This window comes from Cygnus olor, chromosome 8 (genome assembly GCF_009769625.2).
Source record: "Cygnus olor isolate bCygOlo1 chromosome 8, bCygOlo1.pri.v2, whole genome shotgun sequence".
Classification (NCBI taxonomy): domain Eukaryota; kingdom Metazoa; phylum Chordata; class Aves; order Anseriformes; family Anatidae; genus Cygnus; species Cygnus olor.
In genome coordinates, this window is record NC_049176.1 from 31,020,978 (window position 1) to 31,043,723 (window position 22,746).

Here is a 22,746-nt window from a genome sequence, read left to right on the forward strand (position 1 = left end):
CTCTCCTTTCTACGCGTGGTGTTTGCCGTTGTTTTGTCTGCTTGTTTTTCCCTCCTAAATCCAACAGAGCCTCCATAGCTAACGCGAAGGTCGGCGCCGTTGACTCCCCGGTTGGTTTTTGTTGCACGGATGAGTCATGGGGTTGGTGTGGTGCTGGTGCTTTGTGGGCTGGTGCATCCTGTGCTGCTTCTGTGGGCTCCACGGTGCTAGCAGGAAGGCATGGTTCAAAGCTGGGGTCGGAAAGTCAGGCCGTAGGGCTGCGACTGAGGAAACAGGAGCGCAGGCAGTGAATTTATTGCCAGGTTCTGAGAGATGTGGTCTCGCCGTCAGAGAGTGGCCTTGGGATGGGCTGTGAGGTAAATGGATGCTAGCGAAGGTTTGGGACTGGGACTTGATTTCTGTAAAGCTACAGAAGATTTTGGTGGGGAAGAAGTACCCGAGAGTTCAGCACAGCACAGCACCGCTTATAAAGCCACTGGAAAACAGGTGAGACGCGACATGAGTTGAGGTGGTTTTTTCCCTTCTGTGTAGAATTTGTAGAAGTGCTACAGCAACTTGTAGTCTGGTTAAACTTGGGGCAAGGGGTTGGCAAGTGGATCATTTCTTTCTGTACGGACTGGTATCAACAGGGGAAAATGCCTCGGAAGATGAGTCTTGACGGGATCAGCTTGCTGATAAGCCCAGCTGTTTGCTCCCTGCTTTGCTGGCTTTAGGCTTAGGAATAAACGTGGATGTTCTCTTCTGAGACTCAGATGAGTTTAGCTGCAGTGTCCTGCCCCTGGGGGACGTGCACTGCCCAGCTCTGAACACCGCACGGCTGCCCAGTTTGGGCTGTGCACCTGAGAGCTTCCTCCAAACCTGGCTGGGGAAGCCGCCTCGGAAACCTGGAGCCCGAGGAGTGCTCTGCCCGGCCCTCGCAGGGAGGGTGAGCTTGGTCCTGAAGAGCGGCAAGCTCCGTGAGTTTTTATACTGTTGATGGCTTTAAATCCTCAGTACTATTCTTCACAGGTATTTTTCCCTCTCGTTGTATGCCATTCTCTGAAAATGACAGCACTAAGCTGGTCGGGTCTTTTAAAGTTTCTTTTTGTAGTTGAAACGTGAGTTAATTCAGAGGACCTTTTGATTTCAACTTGTTGAAAGCTCCTATGATTTTGCTGTTGGCTGACCAAGAAATCTTACAGCAGTTCTGTTTTCCTCTGGGCTGTAGGTAACTTGATGAAATACCAGCGTTTCACTGTACGACACATTAATTCATGTGTTAAGTGAGTTTCCAATAACAGCAGAGCAACAGGGGCCACCAGGACCCTTTGCAACGCATCCAGAAGTCGAGGTGGCCAGTCCTGTTGTTTCTTGGAGCATCCTTAATGATGCACAGAAGGGGATGGAAACCCTCCTCTGTGGTTTTGCATTATGTTGAAGGCCTAGGCTGCATTTCAGTGGGAGCACCAGGATACGAAGTATTAGATGCCATTTTGGAGAAATACTTTGAATATCATGTGCTGAAATACGCTTCATTTGCAAATAGCTGCCTGTTGAGAGCATTAAACTGACCTGACTTAGCTGCTCAACAGTTGACGTGTACTCCTTTGCTCTCTAATTATTTGCAGCACAGCTGATAATACCCTTCTTTTGACCTGATTATAAGCAGCAGATTTTGCAGGGAACGGTGGCTATTTGTGGCAAAAAGCATGCCTTCCGACTATGAAGCATTGGTGAGCGGCGGCAGAAGTGGAATGACTGTGGTTAATGCGTGAGAGGTAATAAAAGGCTGGCTAAAAAGGTTACCAGGCAGCAGGAACTAACACCCCTTTTGTAAGAAATATTTTTAAACTTGCACCAACTAGGACAGGGCTGGTTGGTGTGGTGCTCGCAAGGAAAGAATGATTTTGCACAAGACATTCAAAGCATATGTTGTGAGACAATGTACTGAGTGGAAGCTTTGTTCTGCGAGTAAAGAAGCGGTAAGAGCGGAGAGGAAGCAGAGAGGTCATCTAAAGCAACTTCAGGCAAACAATATGGTCTTGAAGACTGCGGAGAGTCGGGCAGGCACGGCAGACGGGGGAGCAGCTGATTTGCTGATGCCATAGGGTAACTTTGGAAGTCACCTCTCAAAGATGACATTTAGGAGGTCAAGGGATGCTGAACGTTTCTCTAAAACCACAGCGCAACACGCCCTGTTGGCAGTGTTTTGCAGGCAGTAATCTGCTGGAGTGGTTTTGTGGTTTTTGCAGACAAAGACAGTGTGAAGAAGCTGCAAAAGGGCGAGAGCTCAGCGCCAGGATTTCCTCCTCATTATTCCTTTAACTGTTTTTCCTTTATAGCAGTGTTTGTAAACTTGTAAACCAGAAATTGACCCTTTTCTTTGCTAGAATAAATAACCGTGCTGCTTTCATTTTTGTTTTTGCCTGGGGTTCCAACTGAACTCAGGCGCCACCGACAGACACAAGGAGCAGCGTTTCTTCTGGAAACTAACCCAAATAACGAGGCTGGCTGCAGCGTGCCCGGGTCTGGGAGCTGCTGGAGCTGCAGAGTTTTCTCACGGACATACAGGATCAGTTTGGGGACGTAAACTCTGAAAAGCTCAGGAAAAGGAGAGAAATCTCACTCAATGGGGAGAACCTGCTCTAGCCGTCTTGTTGCTTGACAAAGTTCAATATCTGAGTCATGCAGATTGATGTGGGCTGAATGCTCTCTGCCTGCTTGGTGGACACCCAGTGAAAAATGGTTTCAAGGCATCGGTTGAAGTAACGGTACCGCAGTCAGATTGAAAAGTAAGTTCTTGCAATTGATTTTTGTTTCATTCATGCTTTTGTAACTCAGTAATTGCTCGAGGAAGCAATAGACTGTGTACCGCTTCAATAGAGAGTACCAGAAGAACCTTCTGAAGTTGCCAGAGCACTTGTTAAATGTGAAAGATAAATTGGGAACGGAGCTCCTTGCAGCAGGGATACGTTCAAGAGTGCTTATAAATAGTGAAAACAGGAACTTCAGGAAGAGGGGAATCTGAAATGATTAATCCTTGGTAGTAACCATTTCTCAAACTACAAGCCCAAATAAGAAACAGAAAATGATCCAACCTCACAGGAGCTCTTGAGAAGAAAATAAGTATAAGACATATGGAAACCTTCAGGGTGAAGCTGCTCTGTTTGATGGGATTCTGTTCAAAGAAAATCATATTCTCCTGATGCACGCTGTGCTCGGGAATACTAATCACAAATCTCACGCTGCCTGTGTGTGGTGCAAGATCTAAACCCACTGTTACCTATTTTGGTCATTCCACTTGAGGAAAAGGCATCCGCACGTAGCATTTGCAGTCACTAGAGACATCAGCTGGGAGAATTGTCACTGAATGAGCACAAGATTCCCCATTTTTCATCTGAGGATGGCTAGTGGCGTTCTGGTTCACAGCAACACTAGCTATTCTGGGATGGGAGGCAAAGAACATTGAGAACCAGGATGGGAAGTGTTATTTTGTCAGGTTTGATTCCACAAGCGCTTCTCTTCTCGCTGAAGAAACCTCTCTGGGTATTTAGGGTATATCTTTTAGGATCCTCGAGGAAGAGCAGGAAACTTGTTCCAGCGTTGCCATCCTTGAAAGCCCTAGATGTTCTCCAGAGAGTCTTGGTGGTGAGGAACAGTGCAAAAAGAGGAGAGTGCAAGGTTGGATCAGGTGTAGCAGCATCCTGCCTGCTAAGCCTGAGGTTTTAAAGGATTCTTGCTTGAGACAGCTCCAAAAGGAGGTACATTGTCAAAAAGTCTGGGCAAGTGGCCTCCTGCCATCATAACGATTAATATTCTGCCATAATAGTTCTTAGGATTCCTTTCCCTACTTCCTTTCCCCAGGCACACAGGGTTGGAAGTGAATGTGCCTAAGTTTCATTTTCTCTGTCTCAATTTTGTACTAAAATTCCTTCAGAAATTTCTGTTATAAATCTAATTCACCAGTGCACTTTGCTAATGAATTAGGTACATATGCAGCCTGCGGACCTCTGGATGAAGGCCATTAACTTGAAATACGCAGAATGATTAGGAGCCTGGCACTTCTACAAAACGCTGATCTTCTTTTTCCATCCTGGGCTTTACATTTGCTTTCAGCCTCTGCATAATGTTTTGGTGTCCCGAAATCCCCTGCCTGTACCGTTACAGATCTGACGTGATGCTTGCCATCTGACTAATGCTTCCCCTGCCTGTAGGTGAGTTGGGCCCCTGCACATTTTCACGTTTCTCATTAGTTTTCATTCATTTCTGTAATTTTTGGAGGAGCCGCAAGACCATTAATTTTTTTCAGGCAGCTTGTGGGTCACTGGTGAATCAATTCAAATAGAAATCGAACACTTTAAATGCCTTTTCTGAGAAATGCAAGAAGGAAGCAGTGTTCAAATCAAATCAAGCATAAGAACTATAAAAAGAAATACTTGTTTACCTATTGCTTAGTGTGCTTCTGGATCCTATTGGCAAATTCACAGGAAAACATACATTTAGTAAGAAGGAGAAATAATCAGGTCACAGATAAATACACAGGCAGATAGCTAACTGGAAGGAGGTATAAAGATGCATTGCTTTAGCATCTTTCCTTGTTTCTTAATCATTCAGTATAAGTGTAAAAAATATTTGGTACGAGTACTAGTCTACATGTGTGCAAGTACAAGTCTGGTAGTGTTCTGACGCAGGACTCCTGCTGCATTGCCTAGATGGAATGGAAATGAATTCCCCACTTCAGTTATGTGCAATGGAAGTTGGGAAGTACCCGCTAAGTAAAAGACACGTTTTTTTCTTTAGGCTAATGTAAAAATAGAGAAGCTTTGGGTTAAAAAATGGCAACTTAGTCCTAAGCAAAATCCTGTTGACTTTGTGCCCATCGGTAAAAATCTTTGGCAGATTTTGCTAAGTTAAATATTGCTTCTCCTTTGTGGTGTGAGCTGTTAGTGCTGTGGGGTTTGCTTGTTGTCCTTGTTACCAGGAGGAACTGCTGGAATTTACTGAGCAGTTTTGTGAGCTACGTTGCTTCATTTATAAAGTTAGGAACAAGCAGAAGACATCTTCCAGACAACTCTCCGTGGAATGGATCAGCTCCGTGCACCTCTCCACCTGCACAAACACACATTCTCCTTTACTCCTTCAGAGCAGGTAGTGGTTGTGATGGGTCTCCTGCTGCGCTCATCTTTTAGGGCTCTCCTTTCCTGTGCTGAATGCCTCAGAGAGAGCCCTCGCAACCAGCCCCCAAGGAAAAACGCCCTTCTGCCTTCCCACAATTCGCTGTCTGATCGGGCTGCAACAACACGGTGCAATCCCTGGAGTGGTTCTTGCTGTAACTTTTTCCATTTTACTCTGTGGAGATGTCTAATTGCTTCTTTATTTGGTAGGTCTTGTGGCTGCCTAATGGATCAAAGACCTGTGTGTCCATAGGCACCAGCGCTTGCTTTCCCGGATTACAGTGCAGAAACAGAATAGAAATGGTGAACCAAAATGGAAACCTCCACCTCTACAGCCGCGGTGCTGCCGGCTCCAGGCACGTCTTTGTAAAGTCCGCTTGCATGCGGTAGGCTGGGCTTCACATTTGGTTGTTCGATGCTCTTTGAAAGAGGTGGATTCTAGCCAGGTAAAAAGGCCGGGTTGATACAGCAGTGCAAGGGGCAGTAGCTATTCTGTGGCATCTGGTTATCTCCTGGTTGGGAAATGAGTGGTGTGCCCCGAGCTGTTGCACCTCGAGCTTCTGGTCAGTACCTTATGGTGCTCTGAGCAGTGCAGGGATCTTCCAGTCTGAAAATTAGCTGTGGATTTGAGAAAACTTGTGAGGGGTAGCTTTAGAACCATCCTAAGGCCTGCTGCTTCTTGGAGACTTGGCAGTCTTGTCCCCAGTACTTCAGGCTAAACACATCTGCAGCAAGTAATTATTCCCAACGCTGCTCCAGAGCACATTCCTTCTATTTCTACACTTGTACCAGTTCTCTGTGGTTCTGTAAAACAGGTTTTCTTCATGAAACCGTATGCTTTTCAGGCAACCAAACCCATTTTATTTTTTGTTACTGATATTGTGTCTCGGAGCAAGCAAGTTGCAGAAGGATTGATGCTGTGAAATGCAGTCATGCGCACGCCCAGCTGCTTCACACTGGTTTTTACTTCAGACATATTCCTTGATTTTTTTTTAATATGGTTACAATAATAGGTTTTAAATGGGTACCCGTAGGTGTCTAAGAAGTGTACATTGTAATCAGGGTAATTAAATTCGTAGAAATTAGTAGTTTGAAATAAAAAAAAAATTTAATTGCAAGCAGCATAAAATTATTTGCCCTGTGTTCTCATATTTGTCATTGGATACTTGATTAAAATGTGCATGTTTTTACACTGTAAATATAATCAACTGTTATTATTGTTTCCATGATTTTTTTTTAAATTTAGAATTCTAGAGAAGATTTTTTCCCTGTGGAAAGTCTGTAGGATCCGATCCTCTTTGCTTGTTCTGCAGAGGAGGGTGAAAGGAGTGTTCTCCATATGTCTGTGGGGTTAAAATTATCCTGAATGATGTGTGGCAGTGGCTCTGCAGATAAATGCAGCTCCATGCTCCACAGCTAAAACGGATAAATCTAAATGGAGAAAGGAGCGTGGATGCTTTATTCCCGAGTCATGCAGGGTTCTCTGCTGGACTCTGTTGTCCCCATGCTTATGGTTTGGCCCTTTTAAGTTGGACTTTTTTTAAAAGCAAGCAGTAGATGTTTTTCCAAAAATGTGTGTATAAGGTAATACTGTAATCTCCACTCACTGACTACCTGGCTATCTTCCAAAACGTCAGTCCCTGCGTTTGCCGCGATGCTCCTGAACCTGGGGTTTGCCTCGTGGTTCAAGCATTCCCTGCCGCTCCCAGCAGCAGAGGCCTGCCCATCCGTACACTGAGGCTGCAAAGGTAGCCCTAAGGAAACGTTCTGACCGCTGCTTTGCTTGTGCTTGGTAGTTTTGCTTGCGAAGTGCTCGTTTTTTTCTTCTGGGATGCGTTATACATGCCGCTTGCAGCCAGGTTCCAACTGCTCCGTGCACTGTATGTACCGCAGAAATACAGCTGAGGATACAGCTTTACAACATTCATCACAGGCAGCTAACTTGGTTACAGGAAAAAAAGAATGTTCCTTTCTATCCTGAGTTCTGTACAGAGGGAATACGAGCATTTCCTTACCTCAGTGGAAGGAGATTTATGGTGGGGGGGGGGCACCTGAGTGTTGGAGTTAGGAAGGTGAGGGCCCCTGAAAGCAGAAGCTATCACACCGTGCCTCCTCCAACAGCCGGTACGAACAGATTAAACTGAACGCAATTAATAACATCAAAAAGAAATCCATTAAGTTGTTATAGTAACTGGGAGGCTGAGGTTTAAAATGTATGATCCGAGTGACTCAGCCGTGGGGGAAGGCGTGCGGGAGCCCGCGTGTGGCGTGGCTGCGGCCTGGCCTTCGCGCGGTGCCCTCGCGGCCTGGCCCTGCCCAGCGCTGCCCCGGGCTCGTGGCAAGGCCCGGGCACTCAGCCCGGGTGTTAGCAGGGGGACAACTTTATGCCACCCACTGCAAAAAAAACACGTGGTTTTCCTGTAGGATATCTGCCTAACAGTTAGCTCTCCTCTTTGCAGCATCTACGCTCGATCTTGTGTAGTGATACTTGAAGAAATTTGGCAGAACTCACCCGAAATAACTGGCAGGGGCAGCAGTGCTAGGTGGCTCTGAGAGGGCTTCATAATAGGCATGGGGGATGCTGTGGGTTCCTGCCCGGCAGCACCTCGTGTCTGGAGGTGCCCAGGAAGGGGGATAGGTGCTGGCATTCCAGACAAGGCAGTTTTCTTCCTGTGGGTTGTTTGGATCTGCTTACAGATCTGCAAAGAAGTACATTACTTTCTTTGACCTCATTGAAAGTACTTGTGTAGAGTGAGTGTGGGAAAGGATCGTTGTATTTCCCGATCTGTGCATTTAAATTATTTGCCCTCGGTGTTTTCTCAAGATGTGGGATGCAGCGCTACCAGGCGAGTGCAAGGGAATTCACCTGGTCCCTCTGCAAGCAGGGTGTCAGCGCGTGGCGTGGGGTGTCTGAGGACCCGAGGGCAGAAATCTGTGAGGCTTCTTGCAGCTTCTGTAAAGACATTTTTTGCCACTGCAGTCTAGGTTGATTCTTCATATGCAGCTCTGCATAAGAAATTAATAATAATTCTCTCATTGCTCTGTACAGGGGTGATAAGAACGAGGTGAAAAGCTGATACCATTTTTTTTTAACCAATGCATTTTCCAAATTGTAAGAAAGTTGTTGATCTGTTGCTTTAAATTTTGCATGGAGACTAATCCGTGCTTTAAAACCCAGCTAGTAATTTAATGCTGCTGTTTTACTACAGGAGTGCAGGAGCCCTTTGGCTTTTCAGTAAGGTAATCCTGAAAGACGGGCGTTTGAAAACTCCTCCGTGCTGTTTATGCATTGGGGATTCATGTTGCTGGGTGGTAATTTAATGATTTCGAGGAGCCATGGTAAGCCATGTATCCTCTTAATCATCTATTCATCTTTGAAAATCCTTACCTTTATTTTCTTACGGCCGTTTAAAGAAATGAAAGGAAGCAGGCACGTAGTTGTTACTCAGGTTTCTTTTCCCTTAATTGTCACATAAAACCCTCTTGCCTGGGAGTCATGTTGAAAGCCTCTGGTAGCCTCACAGGGCTATAAAAAGTTTGTGGGTTTGAAGATTTTTCCACACTGGAGAGGTGAGTCTAGAGGGTACAGTGAGGGGCATGTTTCCATGGCAATCTCTTCCATGCGGGGCTGAAATCTGGCTGTAGTATTTCCATACACAGGCATCGTTTCCGAGCACAGACACCGAACCATCCAAGCCACCTTCGCAAGCCTCTTCTCCAGTGCCTGGTGCGGTGGTGCTGCCTCGCCAGAGGGAGTTTTGCTGCTCAGAGCAGCAGCAGCACCGAGGTCAGGTTTCCAGCGTGTGATGTTGCTCGTAGGAGAAGGTTATAGGACAGGCAGGACTTCTTTTGTCTTGAAAGCTGGCATTTCTCCTGCCCGGAAGGAAAGTCTACTTTGCCATCCAGAGAAAGCAACACTTCATTTATTTATTTATTTTGTCTGAGTAAAGCACATCCTACAAACAAACCAGGAAACCTTTAAAAAATGCTAGGGCACTCTTGTGACTTACTAGCATTTTGTAGGCTGGTGTGATGTGGTACAATAGGTCATTTTGTGTCTGCATCGTGCTGCTATTTTGACTTTTTGACATTGGAACAAGTAGCGACATATTCTTCTGCTCTAGGGGAAGGTTAGTTCGAAAGAATACTGTACTGATAATACCCAAATATGGTATTTCTGGAAAAAATGTATAGGAGCTAGTACTTGATGATCTGTGGCCAGTAGTGTTACCTGTTTAAAAAGAACCCAAGTTTCAAAGACGGTATTTTACTTTGTTGCTGCAAAGGTGAGGAACTGCCTGTTACCCCTCAATTTCCCAGTCTTATTAAAAGAGCAGTATTAATTGCAGCTACCAGCCACCTCCTCAAGCAGTGCCTGAATGTCTCTTGCCTTATGGGTCAGAGACGACCAGGAAGGTATGAGTTGCTGCATCTAAAGGTAAAAACATTGACCTTTTTCATCAAGACTCCAGTTTTCAGTTGCTGTAGTTTCTCCACGTGTCCAGCTCCGTGCAGAGCAGAGGTTGTTTTCTCGGTGGTTGGGATGCCTCTGCCCGTGCTTTGGATGACCTGGGACTCTCACACATCCCAGCCTTTTGGAATTTCCAGCTTTGCAGTTCACTTTGCAACTTCAGCGTTGAACAATTTGGAGAGAAGAACCAGAATTTTCCTGGTGACACACACAGAAGAGCACAAAGCTTGTCCCAGTGAAGTGTGAAGTCTGTGCTCTGAGCACGGGTATGCTGAAAGTAGATTACTGAACAGCGCGCTCCTCATTAATTGCACTCTTTGAAGTGACTGAATTCGATCAAAACTTTCGAAACTATGCAGCACGAGGCAGACACTGAGTGTTGGAAGTATCACCCCACATAATTAAGGGCTTGAAGAGCTTTAAATAACTAGGGGGAAAAATTACAATGGGAAACTTGAGGAAAATGCTGGTGTTACCACTTTCACCTAACATAATAGCACTTGATTTCTGAGAAAATTGCAGTGTTCTAAACTATTCTTTCCTTTTAAAAAAAACGCTGATAACTTCAGCCTGAAATCTAGAAAAATGCAAATATTTTCCCAACAAACAAAATATCAGATACTGAATGAAACAAAATAGCAGTAGGATAAAGAAACAGTGACATCTGCTAAAAGAAAATCCTGGAATAAAAAAGCTTGAATGCTCTTGTAAATGAGGCTTTTTTCAATCTCTTGTTATGAAGTAGTTGTTCAGAATACAAAAATGGTGTTGTAGATGCCTCTGGAAGTGTACGAATTAAAAGATTTTAATGGAAGTGGTCTTAGCCAGTGGTTGGGAGGAAACATCTGTGCGTTTGAAGAATGCCGAAGGCTTTTCATTTGGTCTATTTTTCCCAAGGAAAATATAAAATCTCTTTAATACAGCTTCTTTACTGGAACTCTGAGGAATACGTTGTGTGAGTTTTGGGCTTTTTTTTCCCACTCTGCCAGAATTCGGCTCTTGACACTTGTACCCTTTTCCTGTGCATCGTCATCGTGCTGCTTTTCATTACAGTACTGCCATATCCTGAGGGTGTTTGCCATTGATCCAGGGCTCTGCTAGCTGCGAGTACGAGGTCACTCCTGATGGTTTTCTGGTAGTTTCTTCCCTTCCATTTCCTTATAGGTAAGGACTGAATGAAATAGTGTTTCATCTTGCAGGTTGCTTAGAGAGTGCCCTCTTCCAATTACTGTGGCTGCAAATCGAGACCCTGGGTGAGGTAGTGCAGGAGGCAGAGGGTTGCTTTCCAAGGAAAGAGTACTGCAGTGCCCTTCCTTCTTTCCTTTCCCGTCTTTCCTCCAGCATGTCCTCATCTATGTGCATTTACTTTCTGTTCTCCTTCCACTCTCTAGCTCGGTCCCTCTCAGTGGGCTGTTAGGGGCAGTCAGCACGAGCCTAATTTGCTGCTTGCTGCTTTCATCGGGGGACTTTTATGGGGTGGACAGCCAGGATATTTCGTTCTGCAATAGCCAGTGTGGAAGAACTGGGGTAAATCAGGTTTGCAGTTGGCCATGCTACGCTAATGCAATAATGTCCGTTTTAGTACTCCAAGCGCCAGGCTTTGCCTCTGCAGATGAGGCTGTGCAATTTAATTTTTACTCTCTGTTCCTGTGTGGAAAGGAGACTTTCTGAAAACTGGAGCCGTTCGATGAACCCCTTACCCTTCAGAGAGAGAGCAGTATGTCAGATGCTCTTTCTTAGACATGAATTTTGGGAAGAGTTTAGCTCTCCCAACAAGCCTTACGTCCTGCAGGTACACAAGTGCCTTGGTTCTAAATGAACAATAATGTTATTTTCAAAATCTCAGAATTTAGCTGGTTTTAGATGAATAGTAAATAGGGGAGCTAGGGGAGAGATGTGAATTAAAAACAGGTTCTCTTCTGATCTGTGTGCTTTTTCCTGGGCGCTCCTGTGCGGCGGTGAGCGTAGCTGGGTCTGTTTTCTTTCCAGCTCTGCTTTGACTGCTACGTGATTTTGAGTCAGTCGCTCGCTTTCTCCGGGCTTGTGTGTCCGCTGCTGTCAGACTGAGCCCACTCGTCAAAGCCTTGGAGATCTGTGGGTGAGAAGTGTTGCAGGGATGTTGTGGTTCGGCGTGTACCAAACCTGGGTAGGAGGTAGCTGAGGCAAGTTGGCTTTGCTGTGGGTGCCTGGCCATTTCTCCTAGAGATGATGTCTGTGTTCCTGTTCGTTTTATAAAATTTTTGAGACTGCAGCAGGGAGTGGTTATTCCTGTGGTTAATAATAGAGTAATAGCAGCTACTCCTGCACAAAATCTGTGATCTAGAAAAAAAAATAAATCCGTTGTTTTTCGCTAACAAAAATGATGCTGCAGACAGGCAGAGCTGTTAGAAACGAGGCATCGAGTGCGAAGAGATGCTGTTAGCCCAGAAGTAGCCTCATTTTGTACTCGTTTAACAGCACAGAGAGATCTCTCAGACTCATCTTTCTCCTTCCTTGGATTCCTTATGGCATTGTCTTTTATGTGCAGGCTATGATAGGCAATTTATGAAAACACAATTTATCGGCTGCAGAACCCTTCCTGGTGCAGAGATGATGCAGGCGGGCCAGAGACACATGGCGGCAGCGGGCTGCCCTGGAACTGGGCATTGGTTTTGCTTCTAATAATTTATTTTTTTTTAAATGTCTGCTCAGAAAAGCTAGTTACTCTTTTCCCTGTTCTCACCGCAGAAACCTTTGCTGCCGTTTGCCATGGAGGAGGTTTTGCACCAGGCAGTGTCACTGCCCTGTGAGGCGCTCGGGCCTCCCAGCCCCTTGCCCGCTGTGTAAGCTACCTAGGAGCCAGGCACGGCAGCAGGAAGGGTGAGGGAGGACTCTTGAAACAATTCAAGATTAAGGATGCTCCTCTGTTACGGGTGTTGGAGGGTGTGTTCATGCTAGGATGCTCTTTGTTTGCAGGCTTGTCTCCTGTGCTTAGGGTCGGTGTGTTGCTCACAGCATGGCTCCAGTGTTTTAGAAGTAAAAATCCTGCTTGCGTGCTGTCTGAAGTGGCCTCTCCCCGTGGAAGCTGCAGGGGGAAGAGAGCTGCTCGGTGGATTTTAGAGCTATTGCCCTTGGGACTCAAACAATATTGGAGTGACTTCAGGAAGGTAAGAAGTAAGTCAGTGGCAGGAGGCAAGAGCCGTGTTAGCTGGTGGTGGTACCGTGAGGTTCCCCACGCTGTTCAGCCAGCCCAAGCTAATCCTGCCTGATCTGTGCTGCTGTTACCTGGGGAGACCGGCGAGGCTCAATAAAAACACCTGGGGAGCATGAAGTCTATTGTTTTTTGTTTTTTTTTTAAAGCAACCTTCCAATCTAAAGGGGGGGATTTGCATTACACGCGTTTTGCTGCACCATTTTTTGTTGTATTTTTAAACTGACACAGTCTCTTTAAAAAGCATAATTAATAATTGTTCTCTGCTCTCTGAGTGCTGTTCAGCTGCACTCCGAGGAGTGGGAGGCTCTGCTAGTCATTTGCACATGGAACAAGGAAGGTATAAATTGTGTCTTTTAATAGTATGCTTCACTTTCCAAAGTAATTACCTTGGAAGTCATGTATGTGCTGGTAGCCACCGCTATTTCACTGCATCCTTTGTTGCTGCCAAAATTGATTTTTAAACTAATTGCTTTTGACCACAATATTAGACAAACTTTTAGAAATACGATTTTAAAATCATTAACACAGTGAAGGAAATAGAATAGCGGTTTTAGCTCTTTCCCCTGCTCAGGCTATTAACATTTGTTTGAAAAATTCCTGAAAAAAATACGGTTGTACTTCCTTAGCAGTAATAGTGAAAAAATACTGATTGTATTTCCGTGGCGTTCTGCAGAGCAGGATAGGCCTTATGACAGTAAGCGGTGTAACAATGGCTTCAAATTAGTACTGCTTTTGCTTATCAGGCCTGCAACAAATGAGGAGCAATGGCAATCTGAGTGTCCCCTCTGCTGGAAACCAAAGAGTTACTGGGATTTCTGGCGTAGACTGCCTTGGTTATTCTCAGCTTTAATGATTAGGTTGCCAGAGAGAAGATGAGCCTTTGCAGTCCTCTTAACCTCGGTGCTATCTCAGTAAGCAACCTGCTAATGAAAGTTAAGACACTGTGGTAATAAGGATAATTTACCCGGCGGTAACATGGGCAGGGAGGTTTGAGAAGTTTGTTATTTGCCCCCGCAGTATCCTGCCTTTGACAGAACTTTCTCAAATATGTACGTGGAGTATCCTGGGTATGGCATCGCTTTTTTAGAATCAAAGACCTGATTTCATTTACCAATTGTAGACAAATTTGCTGTTGTATTACATCACACAGATGCCTTCTCGCTTAAATCACCTAATCCAGACTTGGTTTGTGCATCCAGCCCGCAGTTCACAGGGTGCCAGTTCCAGGAGAGCTTTGAGCAGTGGTGGAGGACAGAGGCGAGCAGGCTCTTCCCTGGTTGGGTGATATCGGTAGCTTGTTAGCACTTCTACAGCAAGCAATTTGTGTGAGAATTGTGATTAAAAAAAACCACTACAAACAAAAACTGTGTTTTATCTCTTAGTGCAATTCTGCCTTTTCTGTTTTCCTAGGTCCCAAGCATTGTGGCAGTAGATGCTCTTGCTTTTGTTTTGTGTAGTGCTGCAAGTCTGCGGTAGCCTTTCCGGTGATTGATGGACATGGGAATGGGCTGACTTTTCAGAGCAGTGAGTTTCCTGGGGCTGCCGTAAGCTCTGCAGACCAGTTCAGTTGTTTCTGATCACAAGAATTGGCAGAAGACCAGTGGAAAAAGCAGATAACTTTTTGCTCTCTAAATAGAGGAAAGGGCTGTTTGGGCAAATCTTGTGTGGGTGTTTCTGGGAGACTGTGCAAAGGTAGCTGGACTGAATCATGGTGGTCACCCAGCTAAAAGTTCAGGGCTCGGTGCTGGAGAACAAGAGCCAAAAGCCTAAATTGGTGGAAGGGAAAACGTACGGGTGACTGTTGAGTGGCTCGAGACTGTGTGTGTGTGTGGAGCAAAAAACCTAAATTCCTGAGACTAATTTTTCGGGGAATGTGATTTCAGCAGAACCGTTTGACTGGTATTTCCCTGAAGGTGCTTTTGTTGTGGGTACAGTCTGCTCCTGCTGTGGGTGTGCAGCTCCAGCGCCGCTGTGCTGCGGGCCCTGACCTCGTTTCCTTGCCTGCAAGCAAGCTGAACTTCCTAGCAATCTGAGGGCAAATACTGCTTTTTTATTTTAGACTTGCTGGTTTTATTAAAAATAAAATGCGAAGCCATCACTGATATCAATTGCTAGTTATATCTCAGCTTGTCTTTGACTAATGCTAAGTCCACCTAAGGTTTATTTTTCTTCCAGCAACCCTGTGCAATTTCCAGTCCACGTGCTTCGTCTGGGAGAACGAGATGTGAGCTTGTCACGTTTTTTTGGTGACTGTCACCCTGTCTGAGCATGCACTTCGTCCTGTGAAGCTCTGCTGATCTCCAAAGAGAATCAGGTTATTTGAATGTGATCCCAGCTCACAGATGATGTAACTGTCTGTGTGGTCAGAGCAGCTCCTTCATCCCAGCCCTTTCCTTAGGAAGGCTTTTTTCGATCAATTTTCTATCAATTCAGCGTTCAGGTCAGATGCAATCTTCCCGGCCCTGCCTTGTCTGTGTGTCCGGGTGTCATCAGGAGGGGTGGGAGGGCGAGCCTGCTTCCACGTAACCCTCTGGCTCTAAACCTGCCTGTGCAGAGGCCGGAATGTGTGGGGAGACAGTGTCATGGTGAAACACGTGCCTGGTATTGCAAATCGTAGCAGAATTTGCACATCAAGATGCACTTTAGAAATTTCTTTAAATAGTGTGTTTCACACTGGATGAATTCAATAGCTATTTTTAAAAAAGTGTGTAGGAAAAGCAGGCTTTATCACATGCATCCATGTAGTTTTATCCGCACCGCTGTCAGTTGCCAGTTTTGAACCCTGCTGTTAATTCACACCCCCAGTACCAGGCTTCATCACCCTGAAATCACAGCGGCAGTTATTGTCACGTCTGAACAACGCGGTCAAGGAGCACGAAAATGGCCAAGTGCAGGACCCGGGTCAGCTCATTGTAACCAGAAATCTCGTACCTTCCTAAGACATAGGCCAGCAAAATGGATTAGACCCAGCCGTGGTACTGAAAGAGTGCTTTCTTTGTCGTCTAATACCACATGCAAAGTCATTCCCTGTTACCTACACTTAGCTAGCCCACTGGGATCGTGTCTTTTTGGAGAATTTGGGTAGAAGAGAGAAATTCTTTGCCTGTAATTCATTTTACGTGAATTAGAATATGTGCCTGGAAGAAAAACACTTCTGGTAAAGCCTCTTTGGGGTGGGGAATTTTTGTATTTTTGAATTTTTATTTTTCTTAGGTGCTTGTCCCAGGTATCAGATCTTTTGTGTAAAGGCACGAGGAAAGAACGACTCAGGTTTTACTGGTAGTTTGGTCATGGCTAGTGGAAGTCTTAGGATTTTTCTTGGTATCAGAAATGCAGTCCATATTGAAAACAATATATGAGGTTTTTTATAATTGTTCATGTTCTGCTTAAACTTACTTTGACAAACTGATAAGTATTTATGAAGGAGAGGCAGTTGTGCTGTGTGAGGACTCTGGCTTCCACAGAACCAACTGCTGGTAAACCTGGTCCCTTGCTCCCCACCTCGTATCCAGGGTCTGTTCTGATCCCGGAGTTCAGCACAATTTCAGAGACACCCTGAAACTCGCATTCTTTCAGATTTCTTTCCAAAGATGTTTTCCTCAGTACTTGTTTCTTGCAATTATTTCTTTTACTTACGCTCTGTTACTTCTCTTTATCGTGCTCCCTGCGGTAGGTAATCCTCGTGGCATTTCTCACCGTGTCTTCTCACCGGTGCTCCCCGTGCCCGCGTTCAGGATGCGCAAGGTTGTTCATCACTCTCACAGGCTCTATACGAACTATTTAGGTCGTCACTCCTGTATGAGCTATGTAGAGTTGGTCTTTTTAGTCTCTCTGAATTACTTAATCCATCAGATCTTAACAATTTCTTCCCGAGGCTGACTGCCAGCCCGAGGCACGGGGCCTTGCAAGCATCTCTCTCCCTGTGCCCCGGCAACACAGCTTTGAGTCTCTTTGCTGACAGCAGCCACATTTTGAGGAGCTCTGAGCATCTGAAGCGTGCCGAATTCCAGCGCCTGTGTGAAAAAAGGTAGTTCTGTCCAGGAGGGAGCTGTGGTGCGTGTCCCGCGTTAAGGCACTGGGGATCCAGCTGTGCCAGAGAGCTGTGAGCTGCTTGTTGTGCCACTCAGGAGACCGCTTCCTCCTTTTGTTCTTGCTCGTGAATTTTGCCTCTATGTTGTAGAGCATTGCATATTATTTTTGGCAGCAAGTAGTCACGCTGGAGTTACTCTTCCTGCTCCGTGAATTCATGCCGCTGTCTTGGGCGTCTTTACTGGTGTCTCATCTCGTTTGCTGTCCGCTGTCATTTTTGGATTCCTTTTTTATAACACGGCTGCATGGCTTCCCCCAGGTGTTGAAGATGGATTCAGATTGTTAAGTTTATTCTAACGTTTTTTACTGATAATGTAGTGTGACTTCTGTGCTGTTCACACAGTGTGAACTTTTCTCACTGCTGGGCTGCTCATCTAATTAATTACATCAGGCCTTACAAGCCAGGTAAGGTTTGCAAGGAAAAGCGGCACTGCCGGGAAGTAGCCTGGCCAGATTTTGTGCCCTGGTTCCCCGCGTGGAGGCTGTTCTCTGCCCTCTGCTCTTCCTTTTTTTGGAGGGAAGCCAGCGAGGCGCTCAGGCAGACAAATCCCCCTGCTCCTTCCCAGTGCTCCTCCGTGCAGGGCCGCAGGACGAGGCGCCCAGCCTCGCGTGCTGGCGCTTGTGCAGAAATGGCTGAGCGCGTCTGGCAGGGATCTGAGCGCGCCCAGCGCTTTGGCTGGCGATGAGCGGGGACGTGTGTGTTGCATGTGTGAGCCCCGAGGAGAGGAAGGCGGCTGGAAGCGCCTGTGTCACTGCCAGAGCTGCAGTCCGACTCAGCCACCGCGCTGGTTCTGTGGCAGGGTTTGGTCTGAGTTTATTTTGATATTTTTTCTCTCTCTCTCTTTTTTGTTTTTTCCTCCCGCAGCGTGGTCTGGTGCAGAGGGAAGCAGGTTCATTCCCTGCTTTTCTGCCGCAGGGAGCAGCAGACGAGCGGCTGGCTCCTGGCGGCTGACGCTGCCGTAGGCCTGCGAGCAGAGGCACCGCTCTTTCCCTCCCATGCTGTGCCTGAGACTTAGCGCGCATTTGCTGTCACCTTTTAAAATTTAAATAGGTAGTGGTGCGAGCTGAACAGCGTTTCACCTGGACACAGTGGCGTTAAACTAAACTCGAGCCCCCTGCAGCACAGATGCGTGGTGGCCGTAAGCCAAGGCATGCTGCCCTGCACGAGCGTTCTCCCCGAGCTGCCGCCGCAGGTGGGGACCCAAGGGCAGGTTTGCCCACCCAGCAGCGCTGTGCGAGGTGGTGCTCAGTGCCTGCCCTGCCGGGGGGCTGTGCGCTAAGGGCAGGGGTGCGGGCTGCTGCTTTCTGCCACCCTGTGTGCCAGGGGAGAGCACCGGGAGCCGAGCTGCGGTGCCACGTCCGCTCCTCTCCGGCTGGGTACATATGGCTGGATTTGTATGAGCAGTAAATCCGCAAGGAAAAAGAGCAGGGGGCTCGGGAACACTGCAAAGGGGCTCGGGAACACTGCAAGGGGGTCATTGCCCTCTGCTGGTTGCCCCTGCTGCCACAGTGCTCATCGGTTCAGCGTGGCTGCGGTGCCACCCTTGCCAGAAGGCCGCGGTTTCGTGGCTGAAGTGCTCGTTGTGTGCGTGCCAGCTTGATAGTAAATAATGCCAAGATTTACAATTAATTCTTAGAACCAAATGCAAATGCAATTCTTAATTATGGTTTTTCGGACTGGCTTCTGTCAGAGCCAGCTCAAGCCTTTCTCTAGGACTTCTTGTACTCTTGAAAAGAGCTCAATTAAGGAAAAATCTGCTGCAAGTGGAACCTGTTAGCTTTGATCCTGTATCACTAGATATGTTTCAGGGCTTGCCTAGATTATAGAGCCTTGTGAATACCGATTACTTTTAACACGATTTGAGTAGATGTTAAATTACTCTTTCACTAATGGAGAGCTACGCTTGCATAACATCCGCTGCCAAGTGTTACATGAAAATGGGCAGTACGTTATGAATCAGCTGTGATATCAGCAGTTAGCTGCATAGTTTGTCATCAAAAATGGTTTGTTATTCAAAATTACAGCTGCAGATGTTTTTTCTTTCAGGTTGCTCATCCGAAGAAATCGGATTGAACAAGAAGTTCATATAGCAGGGTGCACTTTAATCTCAATAATGAAGAAAAGCAGAAGTGTCATGACAGTAACTGCAGATGAGGTATGTTTCTTCAAAAGGTGTGTTTTATTTATCCCAATACTTTATGGAAGTAAGGTCAAAAGTTCGTTCTTTTCTTACTTTGTAACTATCAGCTGACTTTGCTTCCGTCACTCATTGATTTTCTTATAGTTGTTTGCAGCTCATACATTAAGCATAAAATAAGGGCCACACACTTAAAAACAAAGAAAAAAAAAACAAACACCCACACCATGAGTTCTGAAGAGTTTTATGCAGAGCTCGTACTTTATTATTCTTTGCTCTGTGTAATAATGACATCTGGGAGGACTGAACATTCACTTCCATATCTTGTGGAAGCTCTGTTCTGGATCCCATCTTTGTGCATGTGCTGTAGTTTTATACTTGCAAGCATTTCAACATCTCTTGCTGCTGTAGTTGCTGAACACCTAATGTGATGCATGTGTTATTCCATTACTGTACTTGCTAATCGTCATCGTAATCCCCTATTAATTAAATGCCAGTTCCCGTTCTCTGGAGAAATGCATCAGCTTGTAATGATGGCATGATAACTGCAGCGTTAATTGTCTTGCTTGTCACAGCTGGGACTCTCCAAAACTGGAAAACCACAGGAATGTATAGGAAAATACAGCGGAGGAGTAGAACTTAAGAGCCAGTGTATCCTATAGCACTCCTCCAGTAGATAAGTGATTCTTTTACACTCTTAGACCATACGTTGCACCGTTTCACGGTCAGTTTGCCTGCATGTGATGGTGGGGTTGCTGTAGGCATCTCAGTCTTTGCTGATAACGAAAACAGGCATCTGACATCTAATGGGAAGTTAGAACACTCTGCTGTACGTTTCTTAAATAATAACAAAAAGAATAGTCGTACAAAAATTATTCATAAAGGCATGTCAAGTCAGATCCCCCTGTAGAAGCCAGGCTTTTCTTTCTGGGCTTCTTAGGAATATTTTTGACCAGATTTTAGGCTGTGTAAGAGTAGGGTTTGTATCACTGAAGCTCTCTAGGATATTTTTGAAAGCACAGCATGCCAAATATTTAAACTTCCATCTAGGTCATTATGATTTTGATGTTTTAGTAACTTCAGGGACCTGCACCGGCATGCCCTGTAGTACTTCAGACTACAGTGAAGGAGTGCAGTAACTGTGGGCCGCGTTGTTTCCTGTCTGGATGCTTTGCATGGTTGTGGGATGGGCAAAAAAGTAGGGAGAGTTGAGGAAAGCGGTAATGTGCCATTCTCATGTCATTCTTGTCTCACTCCTGTGTTGAGAGTCCTTGTTGCAGTAAGAGAGCAGGCAGTACCATAGTCTCATGTCTATGGAGAACATACTTTCCATTAGAAACTATGAGGCAGTGGTGGCCTCGTGCTACTTTGTAGTTGTTCCTGAAGGACCTAAGAAGTGATTATGGAAACTTACACCACTCCTTTATTTTTCAAAGTTACCAGTTACCTGTTGTCACTCAATGCTCAACATGTTTCCCCAGAGGTGAGGCAGATCCTTCCACGCTCAGTGCTGGCTAGAGAGGCGGAGGAAAGGATGCAGTGGTAATAGCTGGACCAGAAAGTGAACCTAGGGATTTGGGGAGGCTGGAAGGTGGGCTGAGGGAGGTCTGAGAAGGGTGGAGAGAGCAGGGAAGAGATCAAAATTCAGAAGCAGGTAGAAGAAGAGTAAAAATGTAGAGAGGTGGTCATAAAAATACGCGCCAATTACAATAACCCTTCAGTTTAAACTGCTCACAACACAGAACTATTCTCATTTGTATTGGACCAGCTAAATTCTGTAATACCAAAACTGATAGCCTTCTTACAGTGCTGTTCTGCTCTGGGAAAACCTCCGGCTTGGATTTGGGAAGAATGATGGCCAGCTCTGTGATCATGTTGGTGCTTTGAGACAGAAATAAATTGAAGCTCTGAGAGAAAAAAACAAAACAAAACAAAACAAGCAAGCAAACAAACAAAAAACTATTTCTATTAGAAATGACAAGCATAGGGGGTAGGGTAGCCCAGCAGGAAGTTCTTCTCACCGAGTCGTCAGTGATTCAAGATGTACCTAAGCCCTGTGTTGGCACTTTTCTGTGCCTGGTGAATCAGAAGAAAAAAGTGGCAAACCAATATGTTTGTGCTGTGGAGTGGAATGATACATGAGATGGATGTTGAGTGGACTATTCTCTGAAAAAGTTCAAAATATCAAAAGTTTAATATATTACTAAAGTGACTTGGATTATTGAAGTGCTTGTTTAGATTAGAATTTAGCCTAGACAAGTTATGAATGAGTTTTCAAGTTAATTCATAATTTGATAAAATAACAATGCAACGCAGTCAGACTCTGCCAGGATTTCATAAAACAATTATCTTTTGTGAGTAGATGTGACTGTAGAACAGTGTAATTGAGTGTGGTTTATTCGCGTGGAAGAAACTGATTGTTTGAAGAATTTTGTTGGCTTTTCTCTTTGCAGAATGCTCTGGATTACCTGGAGTGTGGGCTGAGTAAGTCCTACAGTACTTCCAGCCATGCTCTGGGCATAGACCTCTGGAGAGGAAGAAGGTGTTGTTCTGGCAATTTGCAGTTACCACCGCTATCCCAAAGACAAACGGAAAAAGCAAGGACACCTGACAGAGACATTGTCTGTAGACCAACAACTCTGCCTTTGTTGACACCTCCAAGTATTGCAATCACCACTTACCAAGACTGGTAGGTTATTTTCCTTATGAACCTCATGTGGTTGTTTATTTACGGTTTGCTGTTGTTTCCTATTTTATTTTATTTTATTTTTTTTCTTAAAGGCAGTAAATAATGTGTATATTAATCAGTATTGTTGACGTGTATCAGTTGGTGTATCATGGACTTCTGTTTGCAGAGTAATTGCCAGCCCTTTTTGAAACTCTTCTTCTGTTATGGACCTCTTCCGTTCAGTTTTTAATGCATTTTTTTGAAACTTTTGTTTTGTAAATTCTTATCTTGGTGAAAGGATTTATGTTATTAGCTTTCCACCCACAGGAGATGTGGATTGCTCAGGATAAACTCTTTTAAAACAGTTCGAGGAAAGAGGCTTTAGCTCTCTGGCTGTTTTCTGTCAAAATGTTAGAAGGAGGGCTTGGAAAAGCATTTGAATCTGGTGTTAAGCTAAAGAAAAGTCCTGAAGAAACTATAGGAGAGCTGATAAAAAGGGGGTTGCAAAGAGGTGAATTCCAAAACAGCAACTGAATGCTAAGTGCCAAAGCAAGGAAATTCATCTGGAGGCAGGAGAGTTACACAAGTAAGTGTTCATGATTTGGCATTGCAATGGTAGAATTTAATGACAAAATAAAGTCAGATGTCCAGCTTACCATATGATTTTTGAAATGGCATTGCTATGCAATGATAAACACTGTCCTTTTAACTTGAATTTCAAGTGTGCTTTGGGTTCTAGTTTTTAAATAATCCGTTCTCCATTTCATTTCCTGGCTGCAAGGTGTATTCACTTCATTGTTTCAAAATCTGAATCTGGTTTTAGCTTCTGTTAAGCTCAGCACTCTTTTTGGAGGACCTCCAAAATTCCTTTGTTACGGTACTTTAGGAAAAACAGTTTTCCTATTGAAAATGGGATTTTAAACAATGCACTTGACATAAGGAAATCAAAGAGGAATTAACAGGTGTTTTTGCTCAATATTTGCTTTTCACTGCTGTGAATACAGTTAACAAAGCGAGTTATCTAATCTCAGATG

General features: G+C 45.1%; 1 protein-coding gene across 3 annotated transcripts in view; it reads left to right on the forward strand.

The window, feature by feature from the left end:
• Positions 1-22,746, forward strand: part of PDE4B (phosphodiesterase 4B) — a 192,326-nt gene that overhangs the window by 9,290 nt on the left and 160,290 nt on the right. For all 3 annotated transcript variants that reach the window (XM_040565348.1, XM_040565349.1, XM_040565350.1), the window contains 2 exons: positions 18,954-19,062; positions 21,498-21,733. In XM_040565348.1, the coding sequence (XP_040421282.1) occupies positions 18,954-19,062; positions 21,498-21,733 (345 nt within the window). The remainder of the gene's footprint in view (positions 1-18,953; positions 19,063-21,497; positions 21,734-22,746) is intronic.